This window comes from Capricornis sumatraensis, chromosome 11 (assembly GCF_032405125.1).
Source record: "Capricornis sumatraensis isolate serow.1 chromosome 11, serow.2, whole genome shotgun sequence".
Taxonomy (NCBI): Eukaryota; Metazoa; Chordata; class Mammalia; order Artiodactyla; family Bovidae; genus Capricornis; species Capricornis sumatraensis.
Window position 1 is genome coordinate 90,184,571 of NC_091079.1, and position 24,991 is coordinate 90,209,561.

The 24,991-nt window shown below is 38.2% G+C and overlaps 1 protein-coding gene across 1 annotated transcript in view; it reads left to right on the plus strand.

The window, feature by feature from the left end:
- Window positions 1–1,957: 1,957 nt before the first annotated feature.
- The window catches only part of TRIQK (triple QxxK/R motif containing), a 39,126-nt gene continuing 16,092 nt past the window's right edge, over window positions 1,958–24,991 (plus strand). Inside the window, exon 1 of the mRNA XM_068984084.1 lies at window positions 1,958–2,018. Coding sequence (XP_068840185.1) covers window positions 1,958–2,018 — 61 coding nt within the window. The remainder of the gene's footprint in view (window positions 2,019–24,991) is intronic.

The following is a 24,991-nucleotide window of genomic DNA, read 5'->3' on the forward strand; positions in this document are numbered from 1 at the left end:
TAGAAAAGTGCTAAATTTCTTAAACGTGACGTGTCTGGTTTTCTTTTATTAGCAATAATCATGTTAGGTTCCAATTTGGTCTTTTGTCACACACACGCACACACACACACACAAAACTCCTCTTTATCCTGGATCCCCACTTTGCCTTTTTAGAACAGTCTCTTAGAGTTATTAGGTATGCTGTCTTTACTCTCAATTTGTAGATTATGCATTTTTTCAGTCAACAGTAGTAGTACATAAGTGAGAGAATACCCTCCTCCATCCCAAGCAGATCAGGATTCTGTGTCCTTACAAATATATCCTTAGGGTTTGTCAGGGGATTGTTTCCCTTCTAGCCAACTGGAAGGGGAAAAACCCAGGGAGATTTTTTAGTGTGCAGGTCTAGAGTGGCACACATCACTTCCGTTCATATTCTACTGACAATAATTCAATGAGATGTTTGACTTGAAGCTAGGAAATATAGTGCCAGGAAGAAAAGGAGAATATGGATTTTGGTTGGTAGGTTGCATTCTGTGCTACAATATTTAAATTCAATAACAAGAATAGGATTTGAAAGATATGTTATGGATTAAATCAAACAGTGCATATAATGTCGTGTACAAGAGGAAGAAATTGTCTTCTACCCTTATAGGTTCTTCTTGCTGGTCTAAGAATTAATATAAGACAGACTGACAGGAGACAATCAAACAAAAGTTTATAGCATGCGTACATGGGAGAGACCCAGGAAAACGGAGTAGCTCATCAAAATGGCTGAAACTCTCAACTTAAATACCATATTCAGCTCTGTAACAGTGTGGCTTAATTGAGCATTGATAGTATTTGATAAAATGAATGTTGCCAAGAACAAACATTTGGGAAATTTAATTACCAGCAATTGTATTTGAAATAATTTTTTAATTTTTGATAATTTATTTGAAGTAATTTTATGTTTTTTTCCCAATATCTAATGGGAATAACATACTTCCCTGTTTGCTCAGATGGGGAAGAATCTGCCTGCAATATGGGAGACCTGTATTTGATCCCTGGGCTGGGAAAATCCCCTAGAGAAGGGAATGGTTACCCACTCCAGTGTTCTGGCCTGGCGAATTCCATGGACAGAAGAGCCTAGCTGGCTACAGTCCATGGGGTTGCAAAGAGTTGGACATAATTGAGCGACTTTCACTCACTCAATGGGAATAATTTTGGGAACAGTTACAGACTTTATTTTTTTGGGCTCCAAAGTCACTGCAGATGGTGACTGCAGCCATGAAATTAAAAGATGCTTGCTCCTTGGAAGCAAAGCTATGACAAGCCTAGACAGTATATTAAAAAGCAGAGACATCACTTTACTGATAAAGGTCCGTCTAGTCAAAGCTGTGGTTTTTCCAGTAGTCATATATGGATGTGAGTGAGATTGGATCATAAAGAAGGCTGAGTGCTGAAGAATTGATGCTTTCAAACTGTAGTATTGGAGAAGACTCCTGAGAATCCCCTGGACTGCAGGGAGATAAAACCAGTCAATCCTAAAGGAAATCAATCCTAAATATTCATTGGAAGGACTGATGCTGAAGCTGAAGCTCCTGTACTTTGGCCATCTGATGAGAAGAGCTGACTTATTGGAAAAGACCCTGATGCTGCTGGGAAAGATTGAAGGCAGGAGGAGAAGGGGACGACAGAAGATGAAATGGTTGGATGACATCACCAACTCAATGGACATGAGTTTGAACAAGTTACAGGAGATAGTGAAGGACAGGGAGGTCTGGTGTGCTGCAGTCTGTGGGGTCGCAAAGATTCAGACACAACTGAGCGACTGAACTGAACTGAATGGGAATGAGTCAAATGAATTTTTACTCATTGCTTTAAAAGCAAATTTTATGAAATGAATTATTCCCAAAGTTTTTAAACAGTCCTTTTGATTTTTTTAGGACTTCATCATAATTATTTTTTTTCTTTGCAGCAGGCATCTTGGAGATCAAAGATGGGCAGAAAAGATGCCTCCACTATAAAACTTCCTGTTGATCAGTACAGAAAGCAAATTGGTAAGCAATGAATCCCCTTTGATACATTCTTGTGAATTGAGATGAAGAAAAAAGCAATTGTTTGTGTGATATTAACAAAACAACTTTTCCCTCATACATATGATGCACAGAATACGAATAACAAGGGAATGCACAGAGGTTTTAAGGAACAAAAATAAGCGCAGCCTTATTTATCTATAAAGAAACACATTTTTGTACTTAGGATTTTTCAAAGCTCTTACAATTTTTATCGACTTGATAAAAGCAAAAAGATTTCTATTTTTATTCTTAAGGCTGTGTGCTTGTATGTAGTCAATAATTTTAATATTATCATGTTTATTTCTTGTTATCCTTATGAAATCTTTCAGTTCTGTTGACTCTTAGTGGCAATAATGTGATAGCCTCAAAATTCTGCATTAAAATTTAGCCTTAGTAAAATGGTGAACTAGCGAGAAGTCCAGTCATCAGCATAGAAAGATAAAAGGAATCTTCTCTGATTTAGACTGTGCTCTAAGTGCATGATTTCCTACCCAATCTTTTCAATAATGCCTGGAGTATTTACAAAAAATTACCTACATACTAGGTCACAACCAAGTCTCCTCAATTTTATAGAAGCAATATCCTACAACTACAACTTTGAAGAGTGTAGTAAATTAGAAATCAGTTAAAAGTCAAAAAGTTAACTTCTATGCCCACCATCACCCTCTCTTCTTACATGTTCCTTCCTCTTCTCACCTGTTCCCATCCCTTTGGAAATTAGAAAGTAATTATAATAATAATTAGTTAAAAAACTCTTCTAAATAACTAACAGATAAAGAAGTTGCAAGTCAAAAAATAAGTAGAAGTGATTGGTACCAAAAGACTATATACCTGTTTTATAAATATGATGCATAAAGTATACTCCTAAAGGAGAAGATATTTCTGCAAAACAGAGAAGATGCAGACAAAGGGAAAATATTTAAAATTTATAACCAGTTAAAAATTTACATGTTGAAAGATTAAACCCTGCATGCATGTACGCTAAGTTGCTTCAGTTGTGTCCAACTCTTTGCAACCCTGTGGACCATAGCCTGCCAAGCTTCATGAGATTCTCCAGACAAGAACACTAGAGTGGGTTGTCATGCCCTTCTCCAGAGGATCTTCCTGACTCAGGGAGTGAACCCACCTGTCTTATGTTTCCTGCATTGGCATTTGGGTTCTTTACCACTAACACCACCTGGGGAGCACTAAATAAAGTCCTACTATAAATAAATAAAATAATCTGGAAACCCATTAGTAAAATGGGCAGAAAATATGAGGAGCCAATTCATATAAGTGGAAATCTAAATACACAAATAAAAACAAACAATATACATTAAAAGGGCTTCAGGTGGCAGTAGTGGTAAAGACCCCACTTGTCAATTCAGAAGATGTAAGAGATGAAGGTTTGATCCTTGGGTCAGGAAGATCCCCTGGAAGAGGGCATGGCAACCCACTCCAGTATTCTTGTCTAGAGAAACCCATGGACAGAGGAGCCTAGTGGGCTACAACCCATAGGGTTGTAAAAAGTCAGACTTGACTGAAGTGACTTACTGTTTTGGAGATGCCTTTTACTGTATAATATGTGATTATTGTTATTATTGCTGTGTGTGACCATGGGTTAGTCACTAAGTCATGTCCAAATCTGCAGCCCCATGGACTGTAGCCTGCCAGGTTCCTCTGTCCATGGAATTTTATTGCATATATTAAAATAAAACATAAAATTAAAGTCTTATGAAAAGATCTCATTCATCTAATGGATAACTGGAAAATAAAAAACTTCTGGCTATATTATTGCTTGAGAGAAGTTTTATGATATTTGATTTTTTATATCCTCCCTTCACTTATGGGATGCTGTATCAATAATAGTATAGATTGTTATATTATTTATGTATTTAAAGAGAAGGACTGACTTACCAGGTTGGAGTTTGATCAAATGGGATGTGCAAAACCACATGAATAAAGAATAAACATATTCGGGAACAATTCGCATCCAACTTGTAAGCAATTTTTAGAATTTTGACAAGTGTATATATCCATGTAACCATATATGCCAATCAAAATGCAGAACATTTCTATCCTCTCAAATAGTTCCAATGTCTCTATCCCACCCTCCCATATGCAACTACTGTTCTGATTTCTCTCATCATTGATAATAGAAAAAATAAAGCATCTGCTAGGATTTTTATTGAAATTGAATTATATCTAATAATCCATTTTTAAAAGTAAACATACTAAGTATCTCTAAAGTATTCTGTTCTATAATCATTGTATATTTTCCTTTGATTTAGTTATATTCATACAAATTGTAAAGTCACATTCCTCTTCCTATACTAAGTTGTTCTAAGGATTCTGTTATGCAGTATTGTTATTCAGTCACTCGGTCCTGTCCGACTCTTTATGATTCCATGGACTGCAGCGTGCCAGGTTTCCCTGTCCTTCACCATCTCCCAGAGTTGGCTCACACTCATGTTCATTGAGTTGGTGATGCCATCCAACCATCTCATCCTCTGTCAGCCCCTTCTCCTGTCTTCAGTCTTACTGAGAATCAGGTCTTCTCTAATGAGTCAGCTCTTTGCATCAGGTGGCCAAAGTATTGGAGCTTCAGCTTCAGCATCAGTTCTTCCGATGAATATTCAGGACTGATTTCCTTTAGGATTGACTGGTTGGATCTCCTTGCAGTCCAAAGGACTCTCAAGAGACTTTTCCAACATGACAGTTCAATACATCAATTCTTTGGCACTCAGCTTTCTTTATAGTCCAATTCTCACATCCATACATGACCCCTGGAAAAACGATAGCCTTGACTAGATGGACCTTTGTCAGCAAAGTGATATCTCTGCTTTTGAATATGCTATCTAGATTTGTCAAGCTTTTCTTCCAGGGAGCAAAGCATCTTTCATTTTCATGGCTTCAGGCACCATTTACAGTGATTTTGGAGCCCAAGAAAATAAAGTCTGTCACTGTTTCTATTGTTTCCCTATCTGTTTGCCAGGAAGTGGTGGGACCAGATGCCATGATCTTACTTTTTTGGATGATGAGTTTTAAGCCAGCTTGTTCACTCTTCTCTTTCACCCTCATCAAGAGGCTCTTTAGCTCCTCTTTGCTTTCTGCCATGAGTGATGTCATCTGCATATCTGAGGTTATTGATATTTATCCTGGCAATCTTGACTCCAGCTTGTGCTTCATCTACCTCAGCATAGAAGTTAAATAAGCAGGGTGACGATGTACAGCCTTGACATACTCCTTTCCCAATTTTGAAGCAGTCTATTGTTCCATGTCTGGTTCTAACTGTTGCTTCTTGACCTTCATACAAGTTTCTCAGGAGGTAGTAAGGTGGTCTGGTATTCCCATCTCTTTACGAATTTTCCAGTTTGTTATGATCCACACAGTCAGAGGCTTTAGCATAGTCAATGAGTCAGAAGTAGATGTTTTTCTGAAATTCCTTGCTTTATATTTGATTCAGTGGATGTTGGCAGTTTGATCTCTGGTTCCTCTGCCTTTTCTAAATCCAACATGAACATCTTAAAATTCTTATTTCACGTACTGTTGAAGCCTAGCTTGAAGGATTTTAAGCATTACCTTACTAGCATTTGAGATGAGTGCTATTGTGTGGTAGTTTGAACATTCTTTTAGATTGCTCTTCTTTGGGATTGTAATGAAAACTGAGGAGCGATGGCTGAGCAGGCACAGGAGGGCCTAGAGGAGCTATACCACGTTGAAGGTCAGGAATGGCGGCGGTAAGGAAATACCCCTCGTCCAAGGTAAGGAGCCGCGGCTGTGCTTTGCTGGAGCAGCCGTGAAGAGATACCCCATGCCCAAGGTAAGAGAAACCCAATTAAGATGGTAGGTGTTCGAAGAGGGTGTCAGAGGGCAGACACACTGAAACCATACTCACAGAAAACTAGGCAATCTAATCACACTAGGACCACAGCCTTGTCTAACTCAATGAAACCAAGCCATGCCTGCGGGGCAACTCAAGACAGGTGGGACATGGTGGAGAAATCTGGCAGAATGTGGTCCATTAGAGAAGGGAATGGCAAACCACTTCAGTATTCTTGCCTTGAGAACCCCATGAACAGTATGAAAACGCAAAATGATAGGATACCTAAAGGAGAACTTCCCAGGTCATTAGGTGCCCAATATGCTACTGAAGCTCCATGGAGAAATAACTCCAGAAAGAATGAAGGGATGGAGCCAAAGCAAAAACAGCACCCAGTTGTGGATGTGACTGGTGATAGAAGCAAGATCCAATGCTGTAAAGAGCAATACTGCATAGAAACCTGCAATGTCAGGTCCATGAATCAAGGCAAATTGGAAGTGGTCAAACAAGAGATGGCAAGAGTGAACGTCGACATTCTAGGAATCAGCGAACTGAAATGGACTGGAATGGGTGAATTTAACTCAGATGACCATTATATCTACTACTGCAGGCAGGAATCCCTCAGAAGAAATGGAGTAGGCATCATGGTCAACTAAAGAGTCCAAAATGCAGTACTTGGATGCAATCTCAAAAACAACAGAATGATCTCTGTTCATCTCCAAGGCAAACCATTCAGTATAACAGTTATCCAAGTCTATGCCCCAAACAGTAATGCTGAAGAAACTGAAGTTGAATGATTTTATGAAGACCTACAAGACCTTTTAGAACTAACACCCAAAAAAGATGTCCTTTTCATTCTAGGGGACTGGAATGCAAAAGTAGGAAGTCAAGAAACACCTGGAGTAACAGGCAAATTTGGCCTTGGAATGCAAAATGAAGCAGGGCAAAAACTAATAGAGTTTTGCCAAGAAAATGCACTGGTCATAGCAAACACCTTCTTCCAAAAACACAAGAGAAGACTCTACACATGGACATCACCAGATGGTCAACACCAAAATCAGATTGATTATATTCTTTGCAGCCAAAGATGGAGAAGCTCTATACAGTCAACAAAACACAAGTTTAGGAGCAGACTGTGGCTCAGATCATGAACTCCTTATTGCCAAATTCAGACTTAAATTGAAGAAAGTAGGGAAAACCACTAGATCATTCTGGTATGACCTAAATCAAATCCCTTATGATTATACAGTGGAAGTGAGAAATAGATTTAAGGGACTAGATCTGATAGACAGAGTGCCTGATCAAGTATGGACTGAGGTTTGTGACATTGTACAGGAGACAGGGATCAAGACCATCCCCATGGAAAAGAAATGCAAAAAAGCAAAATGGATGTCTGGGGAGGCCTTACAAATAGCTGTGTAAAGAAGAGAAGCAAAAAGGAAAGGAGAAAAGGAAAGATATAAGCATCTGAATGCAAAGTTCCAAAGAATAGCAAGAAGAGATAAGAAAGCCTTCTTCAGGGATCAATGCAAAGAAATAGAGGAAAAGAATAGAATGGGAAAGACTAGAGATCTCTTCAAAATTTAGAGATACCAAGGGAATATTTCATGCAAAGATGGGCTCGATGAAGGACAGAAATGGTATGGACCTAACAGAAGCAAAGGATATTAAGAAGAGGTGGCAAGAATACACAGAAGAACTGTACAAAAAAGCTCCTCATGACCCAGATAATCACGACGGTGTGATCACTCACCTAGAGCCAGACATCCTGGAATGTGAAGTCAAGTGGGCCATAGAAAGCATCACTAGGAACAAAACTAGTGGAGGTGATGAAAATCCAGTTGAGCTATTTCAAATCCTCAAAGATGCTGCTGTGAAAGTGCTGCACTCAGTATGCCAGCAAATGTGGAAAACTCAGCAGTGGCCACAGGACTGGAAATGGTCAGTTTTCATTCCAATCCCAAAGAAAGGCAATGCCAAAGAATGCTCCAACTACTACAGAATTGCACTCATCTCACATACTGGTAAAGTAATGCTCAAAATTCTCCAAGCCAGGCTTCAGCAATATGTGAACTGTGAACTTCCTGATGTTCAAGCTGGTTTTTGAAAAGGCAGAGGAACCAGAGATCAAATTGCCAACATCTGCTGGATCATGGAAAAAGCAAGAGAGTTCCAGAAAAAATTCTATTTCTGCTTTATTGACTATGCCAAAGCCTTTGACTGTGAGGATCCCAAGAAACTGTGGAAAATTCTGAAAGAGATGGGCATACCAGACCACCTGACCTGCCTCTTGAGAAACCTATATGCAGGTCAGGAAGCAACAGGTAGAACTGGACATGGAACAATAGACTGGTTCCAAATAGGAAAAGGAGTACGTCAAGGCTGTATATTGTTACCCTGCTTATTTAACTTCTATTCAGAGTACATCGTGAGAAACACTGGACTGGAAGAAGCACAAGCTGGAATCAAGATTGCCGGGAGAAATATCAATAACCTCAGACATGCAGATGACACCACCCTTATGGCAGAAAGTGAAGAGAAGCTAAAAAGCCTCTTGATGAAAGTGAAAGAGGAGAGTGAAAAAGTTGGCTTAAAGCTCAACATTCAGAAAATGAAGATCATGGCATCCGGTCCCATCACTTCATGGGAAACAGATGGGGAAACAGTGTCAGACTTTATTTTTGGGGACTCCAAAATCACTGCAGATGGTGACTGCAGCCATGAAATTAAAAGACGCTTACTCCTTGGAAGAAAAGTTATGACCAATCTAGATAGCATATTGAAAAGCAGAGACATTACTTTGCCAACAAATGTCCATCTAGTCAAGGCTATGGTTTTTCCAGTGGTCCTGTATGGATGTGAGAGTTAGACTGTGAAGAAAGCTGAGCGCCGAAGAATTGATGGTTTTGAACTGTGGTGTTGGAGAAGACTCTTGAGAGTCCCTTGGACTGCAAGGAGATCCAACCAGTCCATTCTGAAGATCAGCCCTGGGATTTCTTTGGAAGGAATGGTGCTAAAGCTGAAACTCCAGTACTTTAGCCACCTCATGCGATGAGTTGACTCATTGGAAAAGACTCTGATGCTGGAAGGGATTGGGGGCAGGAGGAGAGGGGGACGACAGAGGATGAGATGGCTGGATGGCATCATGGACTTGATGGATGTGAGTCTGAGTGAACTCCAGGAGTTGGTATGGACAGGGAGGCCTGGCGTGCTGCGATTCATGGGATCGCAAAGAGTCGGACACACCTGAGCGACTGAACTGAACTGAACTGAGCCTAGCCTTCCCCACCAGAGCAAGACCCAGTTTTCCCCACAGCCAGTCCTTTCCATCAGGATGCTTTCACAACCCTCTTATTCTTATCCATCAGCTGACAGACAGAATGAAAACCACAATCACAGAAAACTAACCAAATGATGACATGGATCACAGCCTTGTCTGACTCAGTGAAACTGTGAGGCATGCCATGCAGGGCCACCAAAGAAGGACGGGTCATGGTGGAGAGTTCAGACAAAACGTGGTCCATGGGAGATGGGACTAGCAAACCACTTCAGCATTCCTGCCTTGAGTGCTCCATGGACTGTAAGAAAAGGTAAAAGATAGGACACTGAAAGATGAACTTCCCAGGTTTGTAGGTGCCCAATATGCTACTGAAGAAGAGCAGAAAAATAGCTCCAAAGAAATGAAAATGCTGAGCCCAGCAGAAACAACACCCAGTTGTTGATGTATCTGGTAGTGAAAGTATAGTCTGATGCTGTAAAGAACAATATTCATGGGAGCCTGGAATGTTACATCCATGAATCAAGGTAAATTGGAAGTATTCAAATAGAAGATGGCAAGAGTGAGCATCAACATCTTAGGAATCAATAAACTAAAATGGACGGGAATGGGCAAATTTAATTTGGATGAACATTACATCTACTACTGTGGGCAAGAATCTCTTAGAAGAATGGATTAGCTCTCATAGTCAGCAAAAGCGTCTGAAATAGAGTACTTGGGTGCACTCTCAAAACAACAGAATGATCTCTGTTCATTTCCAAGACAAACCATTCTATATTATAGTAATCCAAGTCTATGCCCCAACCACTAAAGCTGAAGAAGCTGAAATTGAATCTTGAGAAATCTGTATGCAAGTCAGGAAGCAACAGTTAGAACTGGACATGGAACAACAGACTAGTTCCAAATAGGAAAAGAAGCACGTCAAGGCTGTATATTGTTACCCTGTTTATTTCACTTCTATGCAGAGTACATCATGAGAAACGCTGGACTGGAAGAAACACAAGCTGGAATCAAGATTGCTGGGAGAAATACCAATAACCTCAGGTATGCAGATGACACCACCCTTATAGCGGAAAGTGAAGAGGAACTAAAAAGCCTCTTGATGCAAGTGAAAGAGGAGAGTGAAAAAGTTGGCTTAAAGCTCAACATTCAGAAAATGAAGATCATGGCATCTGTTCCCATCACGTCATGGGAAATAGATGGGGAACAGTGGAAGCAGTATCAGACTTTATTTTGGGGGGCTCCAAAATCACTGCAGATGGTGACTGCAGCCATGAAATTAAAAGAGGCTTACTCCTTGGAAGAAAAGTTATGATCAACCTAGAGAGCATACTCAAAAGCAGAGACATTACTTTGCCGACTAAGGTCCGTCTAGTCAAGGCTATGGTTTTTCCTGTGTTCCTGTATGGATGTGAGAGTTGGACTGTGAAGAAGGCTGAGTGCCGAAGAATTGATGCTTTTGAACTGTGGTGTTGGAGAAGACTCTTGAGAGTCCCTTGGACTGCAAGGAGATCCAAATAGTCCATTCTGAAGGAGATCTGTCCTGGGATTTCCTTGGAAGGAATGATGCTAAAGCTGAAACTCCAGTACTTTGGCCACCTCATGTGAAGAGTTGACTCATTGGAAAAGACTCTGTTGCTGGGAGGGATTGGGGGCAGGAGGAGAAGGGGACGACAGAGGATGAGATGGCTGGATGGCATCACTGACTCGATGGACTTGAGTCTGAGTGAACTCCGGGAGTTGGTGATGGGAAGGAATGCCTGGTGTGCTGTGATTCATGGGGTTGCAAAGAGTTGGACACGACTGAGTGACTGAACTGAACTGAACTGATGAAGAACCTACAAGATCTACTAGAACTTACACCAAAAAAGATGTCCTTTTCAACATAGGGAACTGGAATGAAAAGTAGGAAATCAGGTACCTGGAGTAACAGGCAAGTTTGGCCTTGGAGTACAAAATGAATCAGGACAAAGGCTAACCAAGTTTTGCGAAGAGAATGCGCTGATCATACCAAACACCCTCTTCCAACAACATGAAAGACAACTCTACCAAAATACCAACTCAATACCAAAATCAGATTGATTATAGAGCTTCTCCACCTTCAGGTGCAGGGCTTCCCTTTTGGCTCAGCTGGTAAAGAATCCAGCTGCAGTGTGGGAGACCTGGGCTCAATCCCTAGGTTGGGAAGATCCCCTGGAGAAGGGAAAGGTTACCCTCTCTAGTACTCTGTCCTGGAGAAGTCCATGGGAATCACACGATTCATGTGACCCCCAGGGGGTCACAAAGAGTCGAACACAACTGAGAAACTTTCATTTTCACCTTCAGGTCCAACGAATATAGTCAGCAAAAACAAGACCAGAAGCTGACTGTGGCTCAGATCATGAACTCCTTATTGCAAAATTCAGACTTAAAATGAAGAAAGTAGGGAAAACCACTCGGAGAAGGTGATGGCACCCCACTCCAGTACTCTTCCCTGGAGAATCCCATGGATGGAGGAGCCTGGTGGCTACAGTCCATGGGGTTGCGAAGAGTTGAACATGACTGAAGGACTTCACTTTCACTTTTCACTCTCATGCACTGGAGAAGGAAATGACAACCCACTCCAGTGTTCTTGCCTGGAGAATCCCAGGGACAGAGGAGCCTAGTGGGCTGTCATCTACGGGGTTGCACAGAGTCGGTCACAACTGAAGTAACTTAGCAGCAGCAGCAGCAGCAGCAGCAGGAAAAACCATTAAGCCATTCAGGTATGACCTAAATAAAATCCCATACAGTGAAAGTACAAATAGATTCAAGGGATTATATCGATAGACAGAGTGCATGAATAACGATGGATTGAGGTTCATAATATTGTACATGAGATAGATTAACAGGACAAATATCAAACAAAAGTTTAATAACACATTTACATGGGAGAGACCTGGGAAAAATTAACTCACCCACATGCTTGAAACCCTCACCTTGAATACCATCTTCAGCCAAAAATAAAGAAGGACTTGGGGATGGTGGTTTGGTATTTCAAAGGAGAGGAAGGCAATTCACATGAAGGTGGAAAGCAAATGTTTGGTAAACAAATGTTTTCTGGGTCCTGCAGAGATAATGTGGGCTTCCCTGGCTCAGAAGGCAGAGTCTCCCTGAGATTCAGAAGACCTGGGTTTGATCCCTGGGTCAGGAAGATCCACTGCAGAAGGGAATGGCAACCCACTCCAGTATTCTTGCCTGGAGAATCCTGTGGACAGTGGAACCTGGTGGGCTACAGTCCATGGGGTCTCAAAGAGTTGCACACAACTGAGCGACTAAGCAGGCAGACAGGCAGAGATGATGGAACACAAGAGTTCACTCTGATCTCTAGGCAACACTGAGTTTCTCCCAGCACACTGCCCCATGTATTTTGCAGATATCTCTAGTAATAGCTCTATTCTTAGAGCACACCTTCTATCTAAATTTTTTAAGTGGGAGAAGGTACAAGTTTCTTCCTGAGTGTTTCTGGGCCTTGATTGTTTTCAGCTCAAATGATCTGCATGCCAAAAAGACATTTCGGGTGGTAAATTTTGCTCCCCTACACACACATATATAAATTGTTGCTTGGTTAGTATTTTTAATGCATTTTCTGAGAAGTTTATTTATATAAGCAACTTACTGCATTATCTTTGTAGGAGTCCAAAGTAAAGTGCTTGTTTTTTAGTATTAATGCCATTAAATAATGGTATGTCCTTTGCAACGTAGAATTAATGTCCAGTTATTTTGTCTAAAATTTGAAAAATCATCATTGTTTGAGTTGCCTTTGTGATATAATTTCAAAAGTTTTCCTGAGATTTTCGTTTCTGAGGATGAACTCAACTAGTTTCCTCTGTATATCCCAGGTATCCTTCAATAATTTTAAGAAAAATACTTTTTTCAAATATTATTTTTATAGATAATACCTCTTTTTTTTTTTCTTTAGGTGAGTATGTGGCGTCATTTTGTAAGACTAGCTAAGTATAAAGGTATACAATGATGATGAGACTATTAGATCTGTGTTTTATTGTGTTTCTGGTTTTTGTAATAATTTTCTTTTATCAACTTGACTGATTAAAACTATAATGTTATTTTGCTTGTGATCATGTAATTTGTGAGTTTATTAATCTTACAGCTATCAAAATGCAGATGTTTTGTTTACTGGCCTAGCTATTGGAACTTGCTATAGACTCTTGACCCTTGCTTTTGCAAAGAATTTTCTATAGTTATTTGTAATTTATAATATAATAACTAAAAATCGTGTTCATTATAGTAGTTGGAAAATGACTCTATGTCAAATTGTAGTGTTCTTCTATGTATGATTTTGATAATATGAAAAAAATAATGTTCCAAATAGCTTTTTGCTTTTTTAAGCAAGGGAGAAGGGATTTGAAGCAGTTGATGAGAAATTATTTTAAAATGTTGAAAGAAATATAAAAGTCTTTATTGTTGATTAGCAAATTTTATTATTTGTCAGTAATTTTGGCATGCTGTAAATAACTCGTCTTCTAATAATTCATTTGAGTAATTAAATTTAGATTGCAAATTTTTCTTTTCAAATATTTTGACTCTTATCTCTTCGCTTTTCTATTGTATCTTAATTGGTGTGGTCTATATAAATGGACAATAAATTATATATCTTTGTTATAGAGATCAGACAGTGAATAGAACTTGGTATTCATCCCAGACAGAATTATGATTGAATGTATTTGGAAGATTAAAGCACTGAATTTACTTTTTTCTAATTAAAGGCAATTAAAGATTTCCAGACACAAATAAAAGACAATGAATTGAGGAATAAGTGTAGGAGCAAGTCCATTTGCAGGTGAAAAGATGTGCCTTTGAAGCAGAACCAGCTGTATTTTCATTGAAAGAATAACAGTTTAGGAAGCTTTTCTGCATGTGCTTGCTTGATAGCATAATGTACTCATAAGCAGCTTATGCAGTATTCAGAAAATAACAGTGCATTAATTTTTAAAGCAGCAAAGGCAGGGGAAGAGCAGTACTGCCACACGATGATAATGAGTGGGGCTAGTGTAAAGTCTACTGTTCTAAGAAAGGAAAAAATCAGTGAGCTTCTGAAAAATGAACAGTTATAAAACAATAACTGGATATTCACATGATAATGAGCTTAGACAGCAGTATCAACAAAGGGCAAAGATGCAGTCTTGTTTCTAGGCAAAACGAAGGAATCAAAAAGCAAAAAGCGGTTAATCTATTCTTTTATTAAACTGAGGAGACCGTAAAACTGCGGCATAGTTAACACTGACTATTGCTTTAAGTGTAAAATAATTCACAGCATAAATGTAACTTTTTATGCTGAATTAAATAGAACATATTGATTACTTTGTTCTTTCCTAAATTAATGTAATATGAGGGATGGTAAATGATAATATTGAGGTACCAAAATATTTATGATCTTTATTAAATATATGTTCTTATGATTCTTTGCAGAAACAGTGCTTATGCTAAAGTTAAATATATTTTAATTACATGGAATAAGAAAGGAAATTTTACCATACATAGCACCTACTGGTTAGAGATTATAAATGAAAATGACTTTTTAAAGTATTCTGTTTAAAAAACAGATATTACACAGATTATTTGCAAAGTGCACATAAATAAAAATTATGAGTGTATAGCATCATATTTGCTATCAAAACATTCAGGCATACATAATTCAAATATCTTTGGTATAAATGTTTTCTTTTTTAGTTATTATTTTGCTTTTAGTTGATACTTGTGATCCCTATTTAAGACTTGAAGCAGAATATTCTGGTGATTATATACGATGAGTTTTCAAGTATAAGTTTTCAGTATATTTAACAGCAGAAATCAGAGACAGAGTAGTTTGCTTTGTTAAAGTTGCTTGAATTGGAAACTATACACATATTGAATGAATCTTAGTTTTCCATCATTGGAAGTAACTTGTGAGAGAACCTTTTGGAGCATACAAATTATTAAAATGATCCCAAGGAAAAGTATCCTTTCCACTTTGCTCTTAGTTTTGTGAGAATGTGAGTCAGGGCTGGAGATAGCCATGACTCCAGACTGAAACAAGAAAGAAACTCTTTTTCTTCTCTTATCTCCTGGAAACAACAGTAATCAATTATCCTCTCTCTGTCTCCTCTGTTTCTTTCTGTCTCTCATTTTCATGTTATTTCAATTTGACTTTCTGTTCCTTATCATGAAATAATCCTAAGAATATCTAAGAAGATTCTCAAAAGCTACCCAGATATTTTCCAACCAAACCAGGGGCTATTGCTTTCCAAGTCTAGGATCTTGAGTTATATTTAGACTTTTACCTTTCTTGTGAGAAAGAAATATTTAAATGTTTATAATGCTGTTTTTCCCTAGAAATTGGTTGTGTAGAGAGGATAGGCATTACACTTTAGAAGAGGAATAAGCAAGGGATTTTAGGTTCAGGTTATTATTGTCAGTCTTGTAGCTGGTCATTGTGGTTTTAATTTATGATCTCCATTCTCAAATATTCATTCTAGATCTTCCTATTTTAGCAAGCTTCTTAGTTTGATGAGCCCTTTGCCTTTAGTGAGAAACATAAATCTTCATTCCTGAAGGTTCTAAGTGATTTTTCTTGTTATAAAGACAGATAGTTGGCCTTGCTATCCATGGGAGATTGGTTCTAGAACCCCCATGGATACTCAAGTCCCTTATATAAATAAAATGGCAAAATACAGTTGACCCTTGGACGTCATGTGTGTGAACTGCTCAGGTCCACTTATATGAATTTTTTTTCTCCCAGTAAATATGTAGTAGAGTACTACAGGATCCTGAGTTGGGTGAATGCATGGATGTGGGACCAGAGATACAGAAGGCTGACTGCTGACAATAAAGTTGTACTATATTTTTGACTGTGCAGAAAGTCAGAGACCCAACCCCTGCATTGTTCAAGGGTCGGCTGTATTTGTGAATAACCTATGCAGATCCTCCTGTATGCTTTAAATCGTCTCTAGCTTACAGTTGTGCAGGAACAAAAACCTGAAACTGAAGTCGCTCAGTCATATCCAACTCAGTGCTTCCCCATGGACTGTAGCCTGCCAGGCTCCTCCATCCATGGGATTTCCCAGGCAAGAATACTGGAGTGAGTTGCCATTTCTTTCTCCAGGGTATCTTCCCAACCCAGGGGTCGAACCCCCCGGGTCTCCTGCACTGCGGGCAGATGCTTTACCGTCTGAGCCATCAGGGTAGCCCTGGTGTTGATGTGTGGCAACACCAATACAATATTGTAAAGTAATTAGCCTCCAGTTAAAATAAATAAATTTAAATTTAAAAGAAAAAGGGAAAAAAAATGTATGCTAAGTTGCTTCAGTTGTGTTCGACCCTTTGCGACCCTGTGGACTGTAGCCCACCAGGCTCCTCTCTCCATGGGATTCTCCAGGCAAGAATACTGGGGTGGTTGCCATGCCCTCCTCCAGGGGATCTTCCCAACCCAGGGATCGATCCTGTGTCTCTTAAGTCTCCTGCTTTGGCCGGTGGGTTCTTTAAAACTAGTGACACCTGAAAAGCCCAAGATTACAGTTGACTGTATAGTTATTTCACTACAGTCTACCATTGGTCATAGCAATACACGGAATTAACCCAGGAGTTCCTTCACAGCTTTCCATATTTCTTTTAGCCCTCACTGTGTATTAACAAATAATTTTTTCCTTGATCACAAACATTATTATAATAATATTACCCCACCCAACACAGTGAATCCCCATTTTACTGTTTACTCATAGGCATGAAGAATCCAAACTGATTAGACAGAAGGCTCAGTTTCCAATTCAGGAAAAAATAATACATATTATCTTAGGTTACCTGTCTTTCTAGGTAAACTATGCAACAAAATGCATTACTTAAACTTTGGCCACTGGGAGGATTTCCCTTATAGATAGTGTTTTAGGGCCACCTCCAAAATAGCAGTTTACTTCCATTGTGCAGCATATTTTAAAGAACCATCCACATACATTTTATAAACTACTAAAATGGCACACAACTTTATGAATTTGTTGAATTAGATGACTCCCAGTTCATGACTGGTAGCTCAGGCCAGATGGTCCCTGAGTCTCATAATCAGATAGTCGGTCTTCATCAGAGCTTGGTAGCAATCCAGGCGTTGTTTCATAGCAGTTGTTTCCTGTTGAAGGGTGTATGGAATTGTTTCAAAACCCTAGAGGCTGCCACTTCTTGTTTTATTGGGACCTGCTAAGGGCTTATTTCTATGTTTCAGTTAGTTAGATGCACTTAAGGCTGCACTGACTCTGCCGTGTCATCAGCTCTAAGAGGAAGAAGGACTTGCACAGCAATCTACCAGAGAACTTTCATTGTCCCATGTCTTAGCACCTTTCCACGTTCTCTCCATGCATAAAATATGCATACAGATTAAAAAGCGTGACAACTACATAAGCAGCCATGTATCCATTATCTAGGTTAAATACAAGATATATACTTCTTTATGTGCTTTCCCAGTTGCAACACCTCTATGCCACTGTATTTGTGAGAGAGAACCACTATCTTGAGTTCATGTTAATTTCATTCATGAAATTTCCACCTAGGTACATTGTAAACAGTGTATTTTTTGTTTATGAACTTATATAAATGAACGCATGCTGTATATATTGTCATAAAACTTGCTCTTATTGAACATCATATTTTTGAGTTTTATTCTTATTGATAAATGGTGATATGGTCCATTCATTTTCTATGCCTTATAATAATTCATTATCTGCCTATACCAATATTTTCCAGCCTATTCTCTTGGTTTTGACAATTGCATGGTTCTCAGGTTTTCCTCTATGAATGATATTATAAGGTTTCTATAAATAATTTCAGACATGTCTGCTCTTTGGTTCACAGGCACAAGAATTTCTCTGCAATATATACACAGTAGAAAAACATTGGATCAGAGGTATAGATATTTGACATTATCAAGTAATGCCAGTTTTACAAGAAGTTGTGCCTATGTTTCATTCTTAATGATAGATATGGCACAAGTGCAGCAAGTTGACTTATTTTTTGCAGATAATCCTGCTGTGCTCTAAATCAATGCAATTTCATGTATCAAATGTAGTTGACAAGCCTCTGTGTTTTTAACAGAATGCTCTGTGTTCTCTCTCATATATATGATATACATATTATGTATATCAATGCATGCGTGCATGCTAAGGTACTTCAGTCATGTCCAACTCTTTGTGACACTGTGGACTCTAGCCCACCAGGCTCCTCTGTCCATGGGATTCTCTAGGCAAGAATACTGGAGTGGGTTGCCGTGCCTCCTCCAGGGAATCTTTCCAACTCAGGGATCCAACCCATTTCTCTTATGTTTCCTGCATTGGCCTGTGGCTTCTTTACCACTAGTAAAGAAGCCCATATATGAATTATATACATATATATATATGATATATATGAAAATGAATGATATATATCTGAATGAGGTATCTCACGAAGTTTTCATATCTTCTCCAAGGCTTATTTCGTACCAGTGCCGTGATGTGCTCCAGGTTGGTGAGGCAGTTACTCTCAGAATTAGACTATAGCAGTGAGTGGAGAGCTGATTTAGTACACAAACAGTATACTACTGTTCCTTCCAGTAAAAGTGTATAGTCTCTTATGGTATCTGTGATCAGAATTTAGAAAAACTCATTGGGTAGATTAATTAACTAGTTGTAACCATGTGGAAAGGACATTTATATTCTGCTAGAATAAGAAGGCAAAGTGGTTGTCTGAGGAGGCTTTACAAATAGCTGAAGAAGGAAGAGAAGCAAAAGGAAAGGGGAAAAGGTGAGCACAGAATTCCAGAGACTAGCAAGGAGAGATAAGGACTTCTTAAATTAATAATGCAGAGAAACAGAGGAAAGCAATATAATGCGAAAGACTAGAGATCTCTTCAAGAGAATCTGAGATATCAAGGGGACATTTCATGCAAGAATGGGCACATTAAAGGACAGAAAGAGTAAGAACCTAACAGAAGCAGAGGAGAGTAAGAAGAGGTAGCAAGAATACACAGAAGAACTACAGAAAAGATCTTAAAGACCCAGAAAAACCGTGATGGTGTGGTCACTCACCTAGAGCCAGACATCCTGCAATGTGAAGTCAGGTGGGCCTTAGGAAACGTTACTACAAACAAAGCTAGTGGAGGTGATGGAATTCCAGTGAGTTATTTCAAATCCTAAAAGATAATGCTGTGAAAGTGCTGCACTCAGTATGTCAGCAAACATGGAAAACTCAGCATTGGCCACAGGACTGGAAAAGGTCAGTTTTTATTCCAGACCGCAAGAAGGACAATGTTAAAAAATGTGCAAACTACCATACAATTGTACTCATTTCACATGCTAGCAAGGTAATGCTTGAAATCCTTCAAGCTAGACTTCAGCAGTATGGGAACTGAGAACTTCCAGAGGTACATGCTGGGTTTAAAGAGTCAGAGGAAACAGAACAAATTGCCAACATTCATTGGATCATAGAGAAAGCAAGGGAGTTCAAGGAGAACATCTATTGCTTCATTGACTATGCTAAAGCCTTTGTGTGAATCACAAAAACTGTAGAAAATTCTTATACAGAAGGAAGTACCAAACCATCTTACTTATCTCTTGAGAAACCTGTATGCGAGTCAGAAATCAAACTGGTCATGCAACAACTGACTGGTTCCAAATTTGGGAAAGGATTATGACAAGGCTGTATATTTTCACCCTGTGTATTTAACTTATATGCAGAGTACATCATGCAAAATGCCTGGCTAAATGAATCACAAGCTGGAATCAAGATTGTCAGGAGAAATATCAACAACCTCAGATATGCAGATGATACCACTCTAATGGCAAAAAACAAAGAGGAACTAAAGAGCCTCTTGATGAGGATGAAAGAGGAAAGTGGAAAAGCTGGCTTAAAATTCAGCATTTAAACAGCTAAGTATGACATCCAGTTCTATCACTTCATGGCAAATAGAAGAGGAAAAAGTGGAAGCAGTGACAGATTTTATTTTCTTGGGCTCCAAAATCACTGCTGACGGTGACTGCAGGCATGAAATTAAAAGATGCTTGCTCCTTGGAAGGAAAGCTATAATTAACCTAGACAGTGTATCTAGGTTAAAAAGCAGAGACATTCCTTTGCCAACAAAAGTCCATATAGTTAAAGCTATGGTTTTTCCAATAGTTTGTATGGATGTGAGAGTTGGACCATAAAGAAAGCTGACCACTGAAGAATTGATGCTTTCCAACTGGGGTGCTGGTGAAGATTCTTGAGAGTTCCTTCGACTGCAAGGATATCAAACTAGTCAATCCTAAAGGAAATCAAGCTTGAATATTCATTTGAAGGACTGATGCTAAAGCTGAAGCTCCAATACTTTGGCCACCTAATGCAAAGAGCCAACTCACTGGAAAAGTCCCTGTTGCTGGGAAATATTTAAGGCAAAAGCAGAAGGGAGTGGCAGAGGACAAGATGGTTAGATTGTTAGTTATGTTCATCACTGACTCAACGAACATGAATTTGAGTAAACTCTGGGAGATAATAGGGGACAGAGGAACCTGGTGTGCTATTGTCCATGGCATCGCACAACTTAGCAACTGAACAACAAGTGCATTAAAAAAAAAAATTCTACCATAGTAGATTTAATATTACTCAGTTAGTCTCTAAGACCACCTAGACAGTGAGGAAATAAATAGCTTTGTGAAAATAATCAATGTAAGTACATATTTAGTTTTTCATAATATAGTCAGTTTCTGAAACTTCTCCAGGAATATGCATTCCCTTTGATTTACCACTTTAGTAAGCAAGGGGAATAATATTTTTACTTCACTCTTGCTTTCCAAAGCTCTCACATCACATGTCAGGAAACCAAGCTGGAGATTTTGCCTATTTCCAGGGATATTATTTGAGCCCATATACTCAGATATTGACACTTGGTTTCTGAGCAATGAGCCTGACATCAGACACTGAACTTTTAAATTTTATTATCTATTAAGCTCTCTTTCTGACTTGAGAAACTTCAGTGATGTTTTGACCTCCTCCAAAAGTTAGTGTTTTCTGAGTCTTTACAGCTCTATACGCCAGTATTTGGAATCACTTCCAGTAGGTATCCACATGACTCCTAAATTCGTTCAAGTATCTGATAAGTGACATCAACTGATAATGCCAAGTGCTGTTACCAAGAAGGGCTTTCCTGACCACTCTACTTGAAACAATACGTCTTTTGCTATTACTTTCTGCCCCTTGCCAACTGTGTTTTTCTCTTTAATGCTTTCCATTACCTGGCAAATTGAACTATTCTTTTTATGTGCTTATTATCCATCTTTTTATAATGTTCAAGATAACAGGCATTTGGTCTGTTTTGCCAAAATTTTATTTTCAGTTCTTTGAACTCTATTTCTATCTAGTATAAGTGCTCAATAAATAATTTTTAATGAATGAATGAAAGCATAATTTAAGAAAATAGGAGTTCTTGTGACCAATTGTGAATATTGTCAGTTATTCTTTGACATAAGATTAACTAAAAAAATTGTGATATGTTCTGATGTTACAGTGTTTACAACACTGTTTTCAGAGAATCTAGCAACTCTGTCTGCTAACCATAAAAATAATGTTTCATGTAATTAAGAGCTTGAATACAGGTGAAAAAATTTTAAAAAATATTATAGATATATAGACATACAGATATAACTTTTGTATTTCCTTATAGATAATAATATTTTGTTACTTGCTAGCCAAAATAAGCTATTTAATAATATGTGTACAGTCACAGTGATTTGATAATCAGTTGCTAATATTTGTTCAAAGAGAAATTTTATAATACAGATTTCCTGTGTGAAAATGAAAATTTTAATGTTACTCATTCGAAATGTCCATTTTTCAGCATTAAATGCAGATTGTTGTTTAGTCACTAAATTGTGTCCAACTCTTTGCAACCCCATGGACTGCAACAGACCAGGCTTCCCTGCCCTTCACCATCTCCTGGAGTTTGCCCAAACTCATGTCTGTTGTTTCAGTGATGCCTCTAACCATCTCATCCTCTGTCATCCCTTTCTCCTCCTGCCTTCAATCTTTCCCAGCATCAGGGTCTTTTCTAATGTATCCACTCTTCTAATCAGGTGGCCAAAGTATTGGAGCTTCAGCTTCAGCATCAGTCCTTCCAGTGAATTATTCAGGACTGATCTCCTTTAGGATTGACTGGTTTGACCTCCTTGCAGTCCAAGGAACTCTCAAGAGTCTTCTCCAGCACTGCAGTTCAAAAGCATCAATTCTTCAGCACTCAGCCTTCTTTATGGTCCAGCTGTCACATCTGTACATGATTGCTGGAAAAGCCATAGCTTTTACTATATGGACCTTTGTTGGCAAAGTGCTGTCTCTGCTTTTTAATACACTGTCAAGTTTAGTCATAGCTTTTCTTCCAAGGAACAAAATCTTTTAATTTCATTTGTACAGTCACCGTCTGCAGTGATTTTGGAGCCCAAGAAAATAAAACCTGCCACTATTTCCATTGTTTCCCTGTCTATTTGCCATGAAGTGATGGAACCAGATGCCATGATCTTAGTTTTGTGGATGTTGAGGGTCTTTTAAAAAATAATTATTTATTTTTAATTGATGATGATTGCTTTACAATATTGATTTCTGTCATACATCAATATGAATTAGCAATGGGTGTATATATGTCCTGTCCCTCTTCAATCTCCCTCCCACCTCCCGCATATTCCCACCCCTCTAGGTTATTACAGAGCCGCAGTTTGAGTTCCCCGAGTCATAGAGCAAATTCCCATTGGCTCTCTACTTACATATGTCAGTGTGTACCGTTCCGTGCTACTCTGCATCCATCTCACCCTCTCCCTCTCCTCCTCCACACTTGTCCGTAAGTCTGTTCTCCATGTCTGCATCTCCTTAGCTGGTCTGAGAACAGGTTCAGCAGTACCATCCTTCTGGATCCTATATATATATATATACACACATTAATATATGATATTTGTTTGTTGGGTTTTAAACCAGCTTTTCACTCTCTTTCACCTTCAAGAGGCTCTTCAGTTCCTCTTTGCTTTCTGCCATTAGGGTGATATCATTTGTATATCTGAGGTTGTTGATATTTCTTCTGGCAATCTTGATTCCATCTTATGCTTCATACAGCCTGGCATTATGCATGATGTACTCTACATATAACTTAAATAAGCAGGGTGATAATATACAACCTTGCCATACTCCTTTCCCAATTTTGAGCCAGTCTGTTGTTCCATGTTGGGTTCTAACTGTTACTTCTTGACCTGCATACAGGTTTCTAGGGAAGCAGGTAAGGTGATCTGGTATTCCCAGATTAATTTTTAAAATGCAGATTATTTTGAATTTTGAAGAAAGCTGTTAAATTCTATTATGTAACACAAATAGCAAAATTTACATATTCTAAGTGTTTTTTTCCCTTATATAGTTACTATAAGTCCAGTGATTAACATGAAATTTAATGTTTTCTTGCTCCAAGTACATTACTTATCATTAGCATATTTGGGGAAGGCTTTTTAAATTTTTTCCTAATAATTATCTTAGATTCTAAATACAAAAGGAGAACCTTTCTAATGAGATATTGACAGAAACACTCTATTTCACATAGTACCGAAGGAATTTTAAGTTTCAATGTCAAGATTTCAGAGAAATTTTCTTTTTTTATTGGCAATATTAATAATATAGTCATCTAAAGATATATTAATATTTATTTTTAAGAATTATACATAATGGATAATAGAATCTATATTCTTACTAAGGCATAAAAACTGTTTTCCATGTCACAGAATTTTTATTAGAATATTGATTTTGCAACTTTATTTTAAACATACAAAGATGACATTTCATTAGTATACATAAATCTCATAAGTTTAAGTTTTAATATGTAGTTATGTTAGAGAAAATCAGAGAGAGTGTTATGGCTGTTTTGATGAAGGTGATTGAGATTGAGGTTTAAGAGTGGTATTTGTCATCATTTATCAACCTGAACATTGCATTTATTCCTGCCATTTGTTTGTTTTATTATATCAAGGAAATCTTTTAATACAAATAAATAGTTAACATAATAATGTAACTTTAAAAAACAAATGTTTATTTTTAATTGGAGGATAATTGCTTTACATATTGTGTCAGTATCTGCCAACAATCAACATGAATCAGCCGTAGGTATACATACGTCGCCTCCCTCTTGAACCTCCCTCCCTCGGAGGGAACCACCCAATCCCACCCCTCAAGGTCGTCACAGAGAAAAATTTAACTTTTTAATAGTACAGATCTACCTAAAGCTATTCTTCAACTAAACTGAGTACAACACTTGACAGAGGAGTAGTTAGAAATTTTACTCCAGAATGAAACTACAAGTATTATCTAAGGACAACTTGGAGTTTTTATCACGAATATAAAATTTCAGTAACCAAGTATAATAGTCCTTCTAACTATGCATGTGCCTTTCACTTTTTACTGCAAAACAGTTAAGCTATAATAAGCGCATGCATCAAACAGGGACACCAGTCTCTTGCCTAGCATTTTTAAGGAAAATACATCTGTTCTACAATAGTATATTCACTTGTATGACTCTTTGCAGACATTTAAAGGCTTGAATTATTAAAAGTCATTTACATATAATGGAAACAACTTTCCTAACCTATGACATATGTCCAAGACAATAAAATATAGGCCCAGGAAAGTCCAAAGTGGGGACAACTAATAAATCTCGCACTACAAAGCAATATGTTGCTTGTTGACATTTTATTACAATGTGGAATGTATTTGCATTGCATGTTAAAAATTTTTAATGATATAGAATATGTTTAAAATATGAAATTGTATAAAATATTGATTTGAATTAGACTCCTAAAAGTTAAGTGTATATTTTATAATCTCTAAGGAGGGTATTGCAACATTATT